Source organism: Ptychodera flava, chromosome 20, assembly GCF_041260155.1.
Source record: "Ptychodera flava strain L36383 chromosome 20, AS_Pfla_20210202, whole genome shotgun sequence".
NCBI lineage: Eukaryota > Metazoa > Hemichordata > Enteropneusta > Ptychoderidae > Ptychodera > Ptychodera flava.
In genome coordinates, this window is record NC_091947.1 from 35523894 (window position 1) to 35542328 (window position 18435).

The window sequence follows — 18435 nt, forward strand, 5'->3', positions numbered from 1 at the left end:
GATTCCTACTGTGGGCTTTTTTTCCTGGTTGCCCGCTGAACAAAAGAACAAAATTACCAATGGTCCTGATGAGAGGAAGTTGTTCATGAAGAAATCCATGACAATAGTTTTAGCAAACATCGCACTGGATGCCCCTTTGACATTTTATTTCCACCATAACTCAATTAGGTGTTTAGCGGTTCCATGATGCAGTGCCCCCTAGGGTATACAAAACTTATGTTTAATACTCATAGAACTTTTTGGCCATGGCCATAGAGTTAACGCATGGTATGTAGAACACTATGGTAGCTGACCAATATTTTCATTGTCAATGGTGTCTTTGTTTAGAGTGTATATTGGTGATTGATAGAGCCACAGCAATGCATTGTGGGATAACCTGGGAAACGGCTGTGAAAGCAGGACAGATGAGTGCAAGGCTTGCCAGAGGAAGTTTTTTTTATGAGATTCAGCGAGATACATAGTACTTCTCATTGTACTTATTGAGACCTCTTTGAGGCATAGATCTTATTGTGAAATGACACCCTATGAGGGTACACTTTGAAATTGGTTGGTGTTATTGTTCTTGTTTATAAATTGGTTTGACAAATGAGATCTTTGTGTTGAAGATACAATATTGTCTTCATAATGCATTTAACATCTGATTAAACTGTCATTTGTTCCGTAGGACGTAGAAAGAGTCTGGTGATTGATTCAGTACATAAAGTTGGTTAAATTCTAAAGGGGTTCAGATATTTGGGGAAAACTAGCGGAAATGAGATATTTATCTGACATGGAACTTACAACTCTGTCCCTTATGATCATGGGGATCTCTTCATGCATGTGTAAACACACTTACTGTAAATGTAAAGTAAATTGTACTTCCAGTAAAGTGAATTTTGTTGAAGACCGTCCTACCTTTACAGAACACATCACGTCACATCAACAATTCCTAAAGGACATATAGCGAATGGAATTGAAATAAGTGATCAGTAACTATGAGTAAAATAATTCACAGGACTATTTGTTTGTTGTGGAAATGTTTCATCGGTATTTTTTGTGTGTCTTTTTTATTTGTTGAGATTTCAATATGCCCTCTAAATATACAGGAAATGAGTTACTTATCAGACTATGAAAGAAATAACCCAGGTATGATACAACACAAGACTACACTTACAGAACACCCAATCTTCTTAATTTATTCAAATACTCAGAAGATCATATCAAAGAAAACGATTTGGTGACTTTCAGAGTTAGTAATCAGTTCTTTGTATAACATGTATACACAGATCCGAATTCTTCAAAATTCAAAAAGACTTTTGTCTCAAAGTCCCACTGAAAAGGGTATTCATAAAACAAAATGTGGAAAATATGTACAAAAATACAAGTCTGGTAGTATTATTGTAAACCATTTTTATTAAAAGAGATGTTATAGTTGATGATGAACCAATCAAGAGAAAGAAAACTAACAATCACACTGGTTTTAATCAATGATTGACCAATCATGAAACATCTCAATTTGACATATTGACCAATCAGAAAACATTTCAATTTGACTTATTGACCAATCAGGAAACATCTCAATTGGACATGTTGACATTGCAACAGTTTGATATTTAAGATACGTCCCTATCTGGTTGACACGCTGATCATTTACAAATCAAAGTAAAGTTGATGTCAAGTTAATTTTGATGCCAAGATATATATGTATTATATTATGTAGTCACTGTTTTATTAATTTAAAAAAAAATGTGTGACACTAGCCATCTGCATATACAATGAGTTTAAATCTTGGAAAAGTCAGGGCTTAAAATATATCTCATTTCCATGGAAACACATAAAGTACTAATCTACATATCATCTGCTCATTTTCACTAAATAATGTACTTTTGAATACATACAGTTGAGCTGAAAAAGTCCCAGCTTTTAAAATAGACAACAATTTCTTTCATTCATCCCCAAAGCTCCCCCAAAATCTGAGAACTGCCCCTTTAATCTGTATAGTTTGCTCAGAATTGAGCTAATTATTGGTTTCAATGAACACTTTCACTGTCATTTCCAATATAAATGTTTGAAATTTGCACATACAAGCAGAACTGAACAAGGAAACAATTTCCGAAGATTAAAGACATCAAACCAAGGAAGTAGCTACATCTAGTTAGTCTTTTGATAAACTGTATACCAAGATAATTTGTTGACAAGAATTACAACACAAAAGTTATTCACACTGCAAAAGTATTCTGCTAATTTAGAAGAGAGTTTGTCCATGAGGCGATGGATTTGAACTGAGCTTTCACTGAAGTATCATGACAACAATCATGCAGCCATACTTGAATTTAAATTTCCAAGAATGAACTGATCTAGTTGGAATATCTTTACAATGACATGGTCAATGAATTGTAGAACTGGACTGGCTTTGGTAGCAATACTCTAGCCATATTTTGAATACACTAATTTTCATGTTGAAACAAAATTCACACTCTAGAGTAACAAATACCTGTGTGGTATTTATTTGTAATACATCTTGGTGATAGACTGATGATATCTGAAATGGTAGCACTATGGTTTTGAATTAAAACATGCTCATGAACTTCTCACAGATTTGTATTTATACACAATTACATTGTAGCCTCAATACAGTTATCCTTGCATGGCAGATAGCACAAGCTGACCGTGCTTTTGATCGATATACAGATGAAAAACATTGAAAGAATTTAATCTCTTTGATAGAGCAACCACAACATAAAAAAGAAAACGAAATTAATGAAAACGACCTTACAAAATTCTGATGATGCATTTTACGGAAACTTGTCTGTTGATATGTCAGCTTTGATTCTATCCTCTAAAAGCTACAAGCTCATTGCCTACATTTCCTCACAATATTAACACAATCCCATCAAAAAATGATCACATTTTCTGTTAAAACTTCAAGGATAGAGTGAATTTCTCAAACTCTTGATAGAGTGGGTGTGTTTGTGTGTGTGTGTGTGTGAGAGTGTGTGTTTGTGTGTACAAACTTTTAAGCAGACAATGTTCTGGTCACAATTTGACCACAACGGCAATGGATTGCTTCATTGAAATGGTACCAACTGACAATCCTTTGTAGAAAGGTGCATGCTGCATTCTCCAAATAAAGTATGTCTGTCTCTTTGTTTTACAATCTCTGTAGCCGATGCCTGTTTCTCAAACTTATAATCTTGTAAAACTAAAATGAACGGAAACTGAATGAAAGTGACATGAGAAATGATATGAAATGAAATGAGCTAAAGGTCAAATACAGACTCTCATCAACACAACTTCTTAAAGCAGAGATCCTGTCTATCTGTGTTTGTACCTTGCAGCTGCATGGCCTTCATGAAATTCAACTGGATCACACCACACAATCAAGAAATTTTAGGTGGATTACAGGTCAGGTCAAGATGACTTATTCCTAGATCATAACATTGAGCTTTACAACAGTCTCAGTAAAAATAGAACACATCAATGAAAACAAACAGATTTTGTCATTTTATCAAAAGACAAGACACTATACACAAAGCATTAACTGCATGAAAGGAAACTCACACTGTGTATGTATCTTACATGGATCTTGGTTGGTTATTTAAAAATCCCCAATCTCTCTCCTCCTACTATACATTTTGTAAAAGTGGGACCATTTTCCACATAATCACAGCTACTGCACACGCTTTTCAGGTTCCTGAGTAAGGACATTCTATAAAGGTTAAATAAGCCCGGCCTTGTATTTGACAATGTTCACAGTTTCTAGGTTCAGTCATTGGCAGTGCTTGTCTTTTCTGATTCCTGTGAGGTGGGGGCGGCAGACGTGGTCGCTACTTTCTGTTCTGCATTCCAGGGACTTTGGTTTGAGTTTTCAAACTCCTCTTCGGCATCTATACCATTTGTGGCATCGTACTGTGTGTTTTGCAATCGTGTAATCAGTCTCTCGTCTTCCTCTCCAAACTCACCTCCCATCAGAGATGGCTCCCCTACGACCATGACGTCCTGATCAAAAACAAAACAGTTGAATTCAAAATTAAGTTTGATAAGCTGCAAACACTTTCGCTTTGTAAAGTGCAAACTACTGTCAACAGAAAATTACTCTAATTTAAAACTTTTTTATCTGTGCTTGATGATATCGATGCTTCAAGACTGTTCCAGCAATGATACAAACATGGACGTAGTCAACTTAATGCTACTGAAAAATAGAATGGGCACATCTTCAGAGTTATGAGAGAGATGTCAATATTTTTAATGAGTTCGCTGTAAAAATATATCTTTCACCATGTAAAATAACTGCAATCTTGTGGACTACCATAATAGACGCACTGAACGGACTTGGACAATTCTATGCTGGGAATATCTACAGCAAAAATTCCTAATAAATCACTAAATTCATACATACATTGAATAAATCTTTACTTCAGTGTACACAAAGAAATTATCATAGCCCACTAGACTGCAGTGCTCGTTGACTGACAAGTATTTGTACACTTTGTATGGTACACAAAATAGGTTGATATTGGCAAATATCAAATTTGTTGCTACAGTCCAAAATTTGATAAGATCCATAAGATTAAAAGAATTAGTGGTATTTGGATGACGTGATGTAACTATACTGGGCACAGATCTTGAAACATGACATAACTAAAGGTAGGTAAGTGGCTAGAAAGCGTGGTCTGAGAGCTTCCACCTGTATGCCCCCTATGGTCCCATCTAACAAACAGAGCATCATGGGATAGCAGAAACTAAGGCCAGTTGGGAATGTCTTTTGGCAGCAAAAATTTAACAGCTGCACTGTGGATCTCCCTGCCGCCAGAAAACTAAATCACAAAATGACTGTGTCAGCAGGGTAGAGCATAATTTAGCCATTGCTTTTTTCACTGTTTACTGGATAAATCAAACAGAAATCACAATTGCCGGACCATTTTTGATCTACTAGAATAAAACAAGTCACTGATGTTCAAATGCAAGTAAGTTGCTCTCTGTCAGATAGGGCCATTCACACGGGAACATTCTAGCCTTCTTAAGACAATTTGAACTTTCTTTATTTTGCAGAAATCTACCACAGTCTAATATTGAAAACTGCTGACTTAGTCTGAATTTTTTAAAATTAGGATAATAAAAATATACAAAGAAAACAACTGAAAGAAAAGATTAAAATCAATATAAATGAAAGAAAAATGAAAGTTGTAGATAAAGGAAGATAGGACACAGCAGAGAAATTATAGAGAACACATGAAATGAAATAGAAGGCCCAAGATGATGTTCAGCAAAACAAAACAAAACAAAAACTAGTTTGAATGCTTAGATGCTGGTGGATGGTGTGCTAAAATGTCCAGAAATTGACTAGAAAAAAGAGGTGCATAATTTGTGCATCAAAGCATTCAAACTACAAGTAAATAGAGAGAAATGAAAATATAAGGGTTAGGGGTTGCATACAGTGGTAACACTCTCAACCTGAGAGGTTAGGGGAAAGTTGCCTGGTTGTTTCTTCTTGCCGCCTACGCCTTGATTGGAAGCAGAATTAGGTGGCATGTTGTTACCCGAGGGTGTGCTCCCACTCGTGGCTGATGACTTTCGCTTCCTTCGTTTACTAGGTGGTCTGCTGTTCTCTGTCAACACACAACAAAACACACAACACTGACAATTAAGACACGACTCAAAAAAAATTTATGCGAGTCAGCTCAATGATCTAATCTACATAACTACACATCTACCTCTTCTGAAATAATACTTCACATCTCAACGACAAAAAAATGACAAATAAAATTCTTTTTGTCTGAACTTATCTCTTCCTTTGAATTGTGTTCCTAAGAGAAATATCAGGAGTCATGTGACATATTTCTTGTTCTACAGTTAGAGACATCAGGATACTATCTGTTAGAGTCCAGATGACACCTCCATAACCACAACGGATTTAGCTTTTATTGGAAACGCTGCATGCTATACTGTAGTTGGCAATTCTTACCTCTTATTTTGTGTTTTCCCTTTGTCATGTATGTATCACCAGGCGAAAAGTCTTGTAAATTCTCTACAATACAATGCCAAAGTAGGGATTCTCAGGCAAACAGCAATCGCAATTTCTACAGAAACAGTCACATGACTCCTTAGTTTGATTCTGATTTGCTCTCATTGTCTGCTTGGGGGGGCTGTTTGAATCTTCGATGTGATAGGTGGTCATCATACACTTACAAAATGAAAACTGGGGATAACAACATAAATGAAATGTCTTTCTAGAAATCAAAAGTCTCAGGTTTCTGTGCCGTGGTAGGGCCGAAACTGACTTAATGATTTTGACATTGGTATGACAATGTATGATGAATGAAAGCAATACAGAAACAGGCTACATGAGCCATGTGTTGGAGGACAATTCATGATTCTATTTCTACGGCTACATCTAAAATTATTTTAGTAAAGTCACCTTAAACCATAACACAGTACATTAACATACTTCCTTATATCCCCTGCACTGTATATTACACCGTTGTGTGACAATGCCACATAGCAACAGGAAAACATGCACACCAGATCACCTACAAAAGCCTACCTAGAAAACACTATAAAAGCATAGCTTGCCAGAGACATACACACGCAATATTCACACTTGCCACACAAAGCGCAAAAACTGTCTATATAGAGAGAGACCAAAGCGAAAACTACATTTACTGTACTCAGAGCAGTTAATGCTTGTAAACCATACCACAACAAATGTTTCTGCAGAGAGTCACTACATCTAGGAAATAGTTTAGAATCAGATATGAACATTATAAGACAGGTCCAAGGCTTCAATACACCCTATATTTGACACATTCACACACAGCAAAACATTCACAGAGTAGCAACTGCATTTACGGCATCAATGTTCAGAACATTTCTGATTAGACATATCCTTTGAGGAAAACCGCTATCTCCATGTGAAACAAACCAGCAATTTGGTTGTTACCATCACAATGGGAGATAGAGGTTGATAGCGTTTACTGAGGTGATTGTTACCTGGTGGTGCTACCATGCGTTGCCATTTCTGGAAGAGAGTAGTTTTCAAACAATCCCTTGGACTCAGACTGTAAGCTTTATGCCTAGACATGAGTTCCTGCATGGGTTCCAGGATTACGCACAACTGGAGAAATGGGAAAATTGATAGACATTGAAAAATGTTATAAAATAAATTAAACCTTTACACACAGCAAAACACCTGAATACAAACAAAATCAAAGTCCACATGGATTCAATATTTTCATGTAACAAAACAAATTTCTTCTAAGTGTGGATTTAGAATTATGAACTGAATATTTGTGATATGCAAAATAGCCTTGACACTTAATTTAAAAGGTATAATTACAGTCCCTCCATGTAATACTAAATAAAACAAGATAATACATATGACAATTCATGTTAAAATATCATACAAAAAATACTGCAAATACAAGATGTTACACTATAAATTTATGAAGATCATGGAGAAAAGGAAATTTTAATTTGAAATCCACTCAAATCAAAATGAAACTTCTTGTTTGTAGCTTGTCTCTACTTGAAATTGCTGACTTCAACATTTACTGCTCACTGTGTGGAGTGTATAGATAATATGACAAGGCTAAATCAAGATGTCACAATACAATATTTACAAAGAGAAAGTTTGAGAATTTTATTTATGTTGTGCTCGTTCCTAGTCGCAAGGTTGGAAGTTGAATGCATCTGTCAGTATAGCAAATGAGAGTATAAAAATAAACAACACAAGCAATATCTTGAATTGTGTGTGAGTTGGAAACACTGACAAAGGGTGATGAAAAGGTTCCTTGCAGTAAGTGTGGTTGGTGAAAACAACTATGGATTTAAATATTGATTCTAATTTAAGAAATGTCAGCTTTTTCATTACTAGCACATAAACTGCATAAAAATCTGTGTTTAGGTCAAGAAAACAATTAAACTTCAAAACTGTAGACTTCAGTATTGCGGTGGTTTGTATGTTTAGAGGAAGAGAAAGGACTTGCAAGAGTAGAGTGATTCAACCACATCTAGAAACCTGTGAAGTTGTACACTTAAGTCAAGTACTGTATCCGACACTTCACAGTGTTTAAATACAGATAGGCTAATTTTCTCAGTACAAGAGCCACATTTGAATTGTGATGAAACTCTAAACAGAATCTGAATTGTAAGTCCTGCTAGTATACAAGATGTACACAGATGATGTCAAAACCAAACTGCATTGAACTTTTTTGACACGGTGGATATTATTTGAACATATTGACCATTGCAGTACAAATCAGTGGCATATGGTATATTTCGCGAATATTTAAATGTCATAAGTAAATTATCAGGCAGGGTTCATACACTCAAAGTTAGTAAAAATTCATGGATTTTCAAGATTTTTTTGCAATTTTATGGACTTTTTGAGCTCCAAAATACTGTATAGAATAATAACATTTCTGTGACATATCACATTTATCACTTTTAGAAAATCATGGCTGATAATTTCATGATTTTTGACACAATCGAGGGTGGCCTAGCAATTTTCTAGGACTTTCAAGGACTCACTTTTCATTTTCAAAGACTTTACAAGGGCTTTCCAGGAGGTTTCATAGTTTCTAGGAGTGTATAAACCCTGTATTTTAGTAGTCTTCTTGCAAGTTCTTGCACTGCTTACAATATTCAATATATTTTTAAAAAATGAAGAAATAACAGATGTCATGTCTACCAGCAAGGGGACAACACTGTTCTGACAACTTAAACTGCATCAGCTTCAGTCACCAGAATGCTTCATTTCTGTTTCCACTTGGAGTAAGCAGATCCAAAAAACGTTGAGGGATGATAACTGCATCTTCAGCAGACTAAATTTTCAGTAGGTACAGCAAGGCTGTTCGTTAATAATTGTTGAGTTTTTTCTCTATTCAGGTGATATAATTGTACACCAGAACCACTTCACAGATTTCACACAGGGATACAAACAGAAAGGTATATCCAAAGAAGTTGTGCTTACCCTGAGGTAGTTTAGGGTGTAGTTAGTCTGTCCTTGCCTGGTTACATTGATAGACAAGTAGTCTAACATTTGTGGGTCCTGTGTGTGATACTGTGAACACAGGTTGAAGGACTGACAATTAGACAATGAATAGGATACAAGGATATGGCTTACCCTGAGATAGTTAAGGGTTTGGTTGGTGAGCCCCTGCCTGGTGATATTCTTAGATAATTGTTCTAACATTTGTGGGTCTTGTGAATGGTACTGAAAATAGCAGCATGCAAATGGAAAAGAGTTGATTACAAACAGCTCTTCAGGACGATGGGCAAGTACGGTAGGTGCTATCAATAAACACCGGTCAGTACTATTATTTGTAGAAATGCACTAATGATAATGGTGTTACCACAGTCAATGAGTTCAATGCATCAACACAAATATACCGATATATGATGATGCTTAAAATCACTACACAAGAATAAATCTGTGTGTAAACACAAGAAATATGCAGATTTTAGGATCAGACATAGCCAACAGCTGACATTTTATGTTTTCTGTTATTGCAATTCAGTATCAATAAAATCATACCATAATGTGATTAACAACTGCTGTCACACATTATTACATGCAATTTGCGGAATATTTTTAAAACTTTTACTGAAATCACAATTAATAGTAAATTGAAAAATGCCACAAAGGCAATAATTGAATGTTTTGTTCTCTGATATGTATTTTTACATTTTCTGCAAATAATAGTACTTGGTCAGGATTGCAAAAAACCACAGCTTAGAGGTTGAAGCAGCTCTACAAAGAAATATAAAAACAAGATTATCATATGATCATCATGTGATCATCATGTGATTAAAATGAGACACAGCTGTGCATAGTGACACTTAAAAAAACACATTTTTTTCAGCCGTATTTTGTGCTATACACACAGCATATTACACACAATATCATCAATATAGAACAATATCAATATAAAAGCCAAGACAGAATTAATCACCACAAAGACATAGAAGGGATGTATATTTTTCCGCAAAATGTGTGAACTTTGTAAGAAGGGGCAGACAAGATTACACTTCCCTGACTACACACTAACAATGGAGTTAAACACAGTATTGATGATATGAAATTAATAACAGAACAATCTAAATGCTTTATCAAATTATCAATAAATATATAAGACTGCACTGACAAGAATAAAAAATTTGAAAGTGACATTGATGGTATCCTGAAAGTGTTGACAATCTGGCAGATTTGGATATGGAAATGAATATCTATATGCAGATTGACAATACTTACCTGCATTGCTATTACACTTCTAGGAATTAATTCTCTGTGTTGTCGTATTGCAAAATGCCATGTCCGTATTCGCATTAGATCATCAAATGTGAATTCCAAAACTAATCTGCCTTCTGTACAAACCTGCAAATGTGAAACGATATATGTGGTATGTTTACATCCAAATGCTTTGACATGAATTATGGGTAACAAATTAAAGACTATGGTAGCTGTATATGGCAATACAATGACAGTAATATGAACATTCTTCTGGTAAAACTGGCTGAAAAAATGATGACTTCCTAAAAGCTAAAAGAAAATTATGTTTACTCTCCATGTGTGGTAACTTTCGGCCATTTTTCCCAGAATTTTCATTATTTTATTCAATACAGCTCATTACTTGAAGTTGTACTACTACTACAATCATGTAGATATGCAAAGTGTTCAACTTGGCAACATAGCCTGAATATGTACCATTATGATATGTTTAAGCAATGAACCACACTCAGCAACAGTATACCATGAGATTTTGACCAGTTCACGACGTATGTGCACGCCAAAATCAAGTGGTACACCCATTGCTGTGGTGGTTTATTGCTATTATATCATATTATATTACCATGCTCTGTCCATCGCATTTTAATTGGTCGAGCTAAACCATGTGACTGACTACTAATACACAGTGATGGTATGTTTACATGACCGTGAAAATGAATAATAATATTAAAGCCCCAGTGCTGCTAACTTTCGATGATTTTTTCATTATTTTTATTTTATAAATCAATTGCAACTTCTTATTCTACTCCCCAAAGAATGTTGAAACACCCACTATTTAGCTTGTCAACTTAGCGTCTATATGTGTAAAATGCATGAATATTGTTTACATTTGAATTCTAGTCCGGACCAGAAGTCAGTTTTCAACAATAACAATGCAGTTTACAACCATAGGGGCTGAGTTGACAAGCTGGATACTGTGTATATCAACATTCTTTGGGGAGAAGAACAAGGAATTATGGTTCACATTCAAAATAAAAATGGTGAAATTATCACCAAAAGTTAGCAGCACTGGGGCTTTAACATCATAACTTCATAGCTAAAATGTAAATTGTGATTTGTATAAAGATCACAATCAATCACAAAACAAAATGAAGCACATGTAGGCCAAGTTAAGACACTTTTTGCCAAAAAATCTCTGAATTTGCAAAATTTTTACAGCGCATATGACAGCCGCTTTCATATTGCACAACTTTTGGGCCCTGTTGTCTCTTGCGTAGGAAATTTTCCAAAATTTTAAAAATTTTCTCGGGTTCATTGACAATATAATGGAAATAACAGACTCAAACATAGCCATTAATGTTTTTTTATGGGCTCGGGCAAGAGGAAGCCAAAATTAACGGGCAAGGCAAGCCTTGCCCGTTAATTTTTGGCTCTCCTCTAGCCCTTTCCCAGAAATAAACGTTAATGGTCAGGGTGTCATCCATTATTTCTATCTATAATATTAAATTGAAATCCTGGCATGAAATGTCAAAAAGGGAATTTTTCTCTAGCTGAGAGCTTATGCCTGTTTGAACCGTGCTATATTACAAATATATCACGGTTATTTTCACATCTCGAACAATCAGATTGCAGTATTTGCACCATCGATGATCACATGAAATGATTTAATTCAATGATATAATTCAAGTAATTGTTGGCAACTGAATTCTAGTGGCGACTTGAATTCACTGCTCAACAACAATTCTGTTTAGTGCACACAATGTTCTGTATTGGCAACACTCATATTTGGTATTTCAACATACTTTCAGGAGAACACAAGAAAGATTGCTTTTCAGAAGATAAGAAATGAAAATACAAAAGTTACAGATATCGTCCATTTATGGAAGTTCATGAAAAATTACTATATATACATCTTACATGTATTGAATGTACTGCAATGTGTTTTCATAGAGGAGAATCCAAAGCAGTGTTGCCCTGTACTCATTAAATGTTGGAGTCAAATCAGGAATTTATTGAAATGTCTTTGTGTCAGCACTGTACCAATTTATCTTGTAACAACAAGGATTTTCTTGAGTCAGAAGAACATTAATTTCACTTAGGGGCAGTTAAGTTGCTAATATTCCATTACATACAGTAGTTTTGAACACATTGTATCATTGAGAAGTGTTGTAAGTCCCGGTATACATTAAGATCAACATTGCCCAGTTCAGCACGTCAGGTTCAAGTTTCACTAAATTCTATTGCAAAAACTTTTCATTCGGGTGAAAAGGCGAAAACTACAAACTGGGTCAATTAGGCAGCTGTAAACTATATTTGACAAAAGTGGAAGCTAATGATTTTGTACAAAGCATTGATTATGTGACTTACCTTGGTAAACATTGGTTTTCCATGGTGTGTTATCATTGTTGCTTGTTCACAGTCTAGTGTTATTGATGTGTTATGAAATGACTCTTTTGGATGCTTTAGAATGTAATATAAATCTGTGACCCCACCTTCAAATATACTACGAAAATAACGAGGTATGAGCGTTCTACCAATTGCTGCAAATACAAAAACAAAATTCAGTGAGTGACTACCCCATGTGTAGTTATCACATAATGATGACGTCAATGGAACACTACTGGTAATATGTTGGCAAGGCATAGGAGTTTTAATGATTTGTATATGAAGATACAAAATTTGATACCCTGGTGAAATTCTTTGTGGAGTATGAACATGTACAACATGATCAGTAAACAATTAAGAGTAGCTATGAATGGCAAGGAAAAAATATTAATATATCAAATGAATTTTATGGTCTTGTAATAGAGAGACATTTGTGATGAATGTGTCCCAGTGACACCAAACTGATGTTACTTGGAGGAGAGTTCAATTGATTCAGGATGTGAAGAGTGTATGAATAATAATAATACTGTAATTGTTTTATGACAGAAATGGGCAAAGGGCTTTTTTGTACTCTGTAAATATGATATTACAGTGTATCATGAGGAAATGAAACACAACAGCACATGTTTATGCATATAGCACAACTAATTTTCAATAAACTTACTATCAAACATCATAAAATGAGTTTTGCATTAATTTCTTGCATTTCTTGCTAAAACATACAATGGGCATTTATTATGCTATAGACTACCTATCTTCTGCATATTTACAATTTTGATATGATTTCAAAACAAATGCTGTAAAAGCCTGTAAAAATAACATAGAATTCTTGATTTATTCTGTTCAGAAGAAAAGACTACAACTGCAGTCATCTGGTCAACAATGAATTTCATTGTCTTGCAACTCAATTCTGCCAAATCATCTCATGTGATCAAAAAACGCTTATTGTGGTTGGTGCTTGAGTACAATTGAAATCATAAAATGGCAAATCAACATTATTCTAAACTGCTGATCAAAATCACCAAATCAATACCTTTACTTGAAAAAGCCTGCTTTGCTTTCAACCCCCTTCAACCTTCAGTCCAAGTGTTCTTAATATTCACTGGCTGACAGTGGTTTACATTGATATTACATGAATATTTATGAGTTTACATTTGAATAATGTCGGCATTCACCAACACTCTGTGTGAAGAATTGTTTGCTCTGTTGTACTTTTTGCATCAAATATTGATTGTTGAAGTGTTGAGTAACAGCAGGGTTTTTATAGATGTGGTCAGCAATTGACTTTTTGATATGGGCATTTTGTTTTAGGAAACAACCGCAACTAACAGTGTTGACAAAACAAAAGATATAAAACAAAACAATGTCCTACATGATGCTACACAGGCATTCAATGGATAGATAAGAATTACCATGGCAACGTACAGTTCCTCTGTTTGGAATCACAGTCTTACATTACTGCCTGGAGTGATCTTCAAATTTTGTGACAAATGAGCAAAACTGGTTGCTCAATTATTTTTCATTATTGCACATTGGCTGTAATACACCAAATTTATCACATTTTCCAGTATATGCTTTACCCCATGCTGTTTAAAGGTTGACCTCCAATATGTGTAGCTTGATATAATTTATGTGATATTCAGTGTCCCTGTCAGACTGTCTAAACTTATGACACAGTACATGTACATAGAAAATTGCAATCATCCATATTGTTTGTACTAACGTTAATTTTAGTGGTCAAATTTGTAATGAATCATTGAAATGGCTGGGACACAAACTGCAAATGAAATGGAAACAAAACACTTCCAGTCCAGCACACTGTCACTTTGTGCCATACATTGATAGGGAAAATTATGCCCAGATTTCTTCTACAGAGCAATATGTCAATTGTGATAATTTCTTACACTTCGGTTACTGTTTCAGTAGCTATTAAACTCACTGAATCATACATTTTTGTAGAAATCTCACAATTCATCATTGTTCAAATCCTTGTTTTCAACAAACTCAATTTATTTTCCTCGATGAAATGAGCACAATATTTGAACAAACAACCCTACCATATCCTTGTTTCTTTTTCATAATAAATATTTCAAATTATCCTACAAACTGAAAAAATCATAAGCTGTGTCCTGCAACATAGGCAATACATGTACTTTCCTGTATTGTAATCATACTGAAACTTTGAAAAGCAGTAAAAATTGCAGTCAACATGTCATAATGCTACTTCATTGAGAAAGATCAAGATAATACAGCTGAGAGGATACAGACGTAACTTACAATATCTTTTTGGTCCGTCTTCTAAACAAAATGACAAAGTTAACGTCGCATCTTCTTCAAAAAATTCTGATGCAAATGCATCCCACCACAAGTTGTCACTTTCCTGAGAAGACACAATCCATAGAAACATTTCTGTTAGCATAAAGTTTGAATTCAAGAGTTACTGGTGACATAAATTTGATGTGATTGGATTTGATCATACTTCTTTCAATTCTAACACTAACACTCTACTGTTTTGAAATATATTATTAAAGTTGAATATTCAAAGGGCATTGGTCATCAGTTGCTAAATACTTCTCTTTGCAAACAATATTTATTTTTACCCATTACCAGTTTCTACCGGGAGTGTGACAGCAAAGGTTTCAACTTGACAAAATTAAAAAGCTGTCCTGATAACTACTGATGAATATGCAGGCAATCCACAGCTTGCAACCATAAAGGGAGTTTGTACTAAAAATCTGAGATAAGATACACTTCTTTGTTGTGTCATTTTCATGTTCTTACTCTACTAGTTATTTTCACCTACACCAAAGCTGTTGTCTGTATCAAGCTGCAATGGAATTCATTTGCTTGGCGAGAATCATAAGAAAACACCTTTTGAGGCATTTTACAAAATATCAACTTGTAAAATGAAATGTTGCTATCCTTGATTTACTTCCTACACAATGTTCCAAAATGTAGTATTAGGCTTGTCAACACAGAATGTACACATCCCTGATACGAATGATAACAGTGGTTTACAATTTTACATTACATACAAAATTTATTTACCATAATACCAAGTTCTTTTCTCTACACTGGCATGGCTGTGTGTTGAGAAGTGGTCTACCCTACGGTATATTTTAGGGAATTTCAGCTTTTGGGAATAGACTGAGAATTTGTGAGTGACACAGGCAAAAATATACTGAAGAATATCAAAAGTTTCAGCAATTGTCTCTTGAGAATTAATAAACAACTCGGCAAGCAACCTGATGGTATTTGCTGACTGAGCACCGTGATGACACATGATTTCAATGTACCATAAGGTATATGGATTCTGAATGGAACCATCTTTTGGAACCTTTGAAATAACTATCAATGCAAAGGGACAAATGGCCAATGATAACAAATTCTACATCAAAGAGAGACAATACTGTTAAAAATAAAAATTGTTCATTTTAGCAAATTGAGAAAAATTCAATACATGTACATTGAAATAAACAGAATTATGGTTTCTGAGTGTAAATAAGCCAAAAATGACAAAATACATTCTCAAAGAATCGACAATTTGAACTTTTATTCAAATTTTGATCTGAAAGCCATTGTCCATTGAGACCTTAGCTAATATCAAACAAAGAATGGCATATGGTATTAGTTGATACTTGTAGACTTAAATGGCATCACAATTTAAAAATTGCTATTATTAGTTTTGTCATGATATGGAATCTAAATAATATGATGACATTATGATCGAAATGCTTCAGCCTTACGATATGCTGGTTGAAGAAGTTGTTAGTTGAGATATAGATTGTAAGATGATAAACAATCACTTACATGTACCAGTACATGTATATGATGAGTTCTATGTTGCCAGTAATGCTGAAACAATTTGTCATATTTAGACATGATCAAGCAATCTTTAAGCGAGCTGAATATACAGTAGTTGAATATGACAAAACAGTAACAAGACAAAGTGTAAGATAACAATCAGTATCACATGTAAGATACTGACTACCTTACACCTGAACATATGAGAAAGATGATGTTGTACATGTGAGGTAAATTTCAGGTGGACCTCTAGAGGTGTAAATTGATACACCATGTGAAACAGCTTTCTGGGTACACTCTCATCTAGTGGTGAACATCCAATACGGTACAATTCACCTAACCAAAGCATTCCAATGCTATTCTTTGTGTTGCAATGCTCAGTGGGTCACAAGACACTGTTAGTTGTGTTTCAGTCTTTTTCACGTGAATCTTTGCCTTTCAGGATACAAGCACAGTAAGTAATAGTAAGTGAACTGACCATGGATTCCAACTGAGAGTTCTCTCTTAGCAAATTACTTCCCACAATGCACCAGAAAGAAATGGTCTGAGGTTAAATTTGCTATTCCAACTTTGCAATATATCCCTTGATCATTTATCTCTCTTTGGATGACTGGTGTAATAATTTGCTATAATATTCAATAGTCTTTTTTTAAATATCTGTAATTATAATTTCAAGGTAGACTGATTTTAAATAGCCACACATTCAGATGCCAAATGGTGACCACCGTTTTACAGTAGTTACGGGCCAAACAAGCGTCTGTTGAACTTCTAGGGTATGATTCCTGGCTATGGCACTGTATCATAGATTAAAGATAACATCAAAAAGGTATTAAGAAACAGAAGTATCTTAAGAGAAGGTTGATAAAGACATGACAGTCAGTACCTAACAACTGAGTGTATGGTTTACTACAAATAATGAAAATATCTTTGATGGAAAGCAAAGAGCACCAAAAGTGCAGCAAAGATAGCACACCTTGAACTGCACTTAAAACTACAGATGTGTAATTATGTAGTCCTGATGACTGTTGTATGAGTCATAAGATGTACATGTACCGTACTCGTCATACCCGACGTAGAGGTTCCTCAACTGATGAAAACTGAAGACAATTTGCAGTACAGGATGTATGCACCACAGAGATAACGTCATTTTCACACATTAGGGAAACAAGATAAGCAAAGGATGCTGAAATTACATTTACAGACTTTCTCTTCTTCTTAAATTAATATCTTATGCAAGCAACTCACATTTGGGGAAATCTACTTCCCTTTGACATACAGTTTCCAATTTCCACTTTAAAATTTTCAGCACCATCATAAATTTGAATCAAAGCTTCAGATAAAGTCCCGAAACAGTAAGCTAGCATTTGTGATTTCTACCGGTATATTGTTAAATTGTTATGTCACTCTGAATATCCTTGGAGAAATAGCAATGAGGATTTCACTGCGGGATTTTGTAATATTTAATGAAATATACATTACATCTGCAACACTCTCAACCAACGAAATGGTATTTGAAGCAGATGTAAGTACATGTTTGGCTTTGACTATGTACATCACATGCTAGCCAGTATTGCATACATCACATGCTAGCCAGTATTGCATACATCACATGCTAGCCAGTATTGCATACATCACATGCTAGCCAGTATTGCATACATCACATGCTAGCCAGTATTGCATACATCACATGCTAGCCAGTATTGCATACATCACATGCTAGCCAGTATTGCATACATCACATGCTAGCCAGTATTGCATACATCACATGCTAGCCAGTATTGCATACATCACATGCTAGCCAGTATTGCATACATCACAAGTTTATGACTATTTGCCATTTTGTTGTACATAATTGACAATCACTGTACTATAGTTTCTTCAAAAGTGGTAAACTGGCTCAATCAGGAATCCGCTAGTATGATGCCTTTTTCAATTGAACATGCCAAGACACTGTGATTTTCCTTGATATGAAAACAGGAATTCTGAGTTTCACTGATAATTGGACTCAGTACTTCTGGGTTTCATTTCTAACATTATCT

The 18435-nt window shown here is 34.8% G+C and overlaps 1 protein-coding gene across 4 annotated transcripts in view; it reads right to left on the reverse strand.

Annotated features, from left to right (window-relative positions):
- Positions 1-1149: 1149 nt before the first annotated feature.
- The window catches only part of LOC139120819 (LIM domain-binding protein 2-like), a 49185-nt gene continuing 31899 nt past the window's right edge, over positions 1150-18435 (reverse strand). For 2 of the 4 annotated variants that reach the window (XM_070685389.1, XM_070685390.1), the window contains 8 exons: positions 14870-14972; positions 12575-12747; positions 10232-10354; positions 9104-9193; positions 6970-7093; positions 5945-6007; positions 5416-5588; positions 1150-3978 (listed from right to left, as the gene is read on the reverse strand). In XM_070685389.1, coding sequence (XP_070541490.1) covers positions 3745-3978; positions 5416-5588; positions 5945-6007; positions 6970-7093; positions 9104-9193; positions 10232-10354; positions 12575-12747; positions 14870-14972 — 1083 coding nt within the window. In that variant the 3' untranslated portion in view covers positions 1150-3744. The remainder of the gene's footprint in view (positions 3979-5415; positions 5589-5944; positions 6008-6969; positions 7094-9103; positions 9194-10231; positions 10355-12574; positions 12748-14869; positions 14973-18435) is intronic. The other 2 variants (XM_070685392.1, XM_070685391.1) reach the window with 2 other exon arrangements.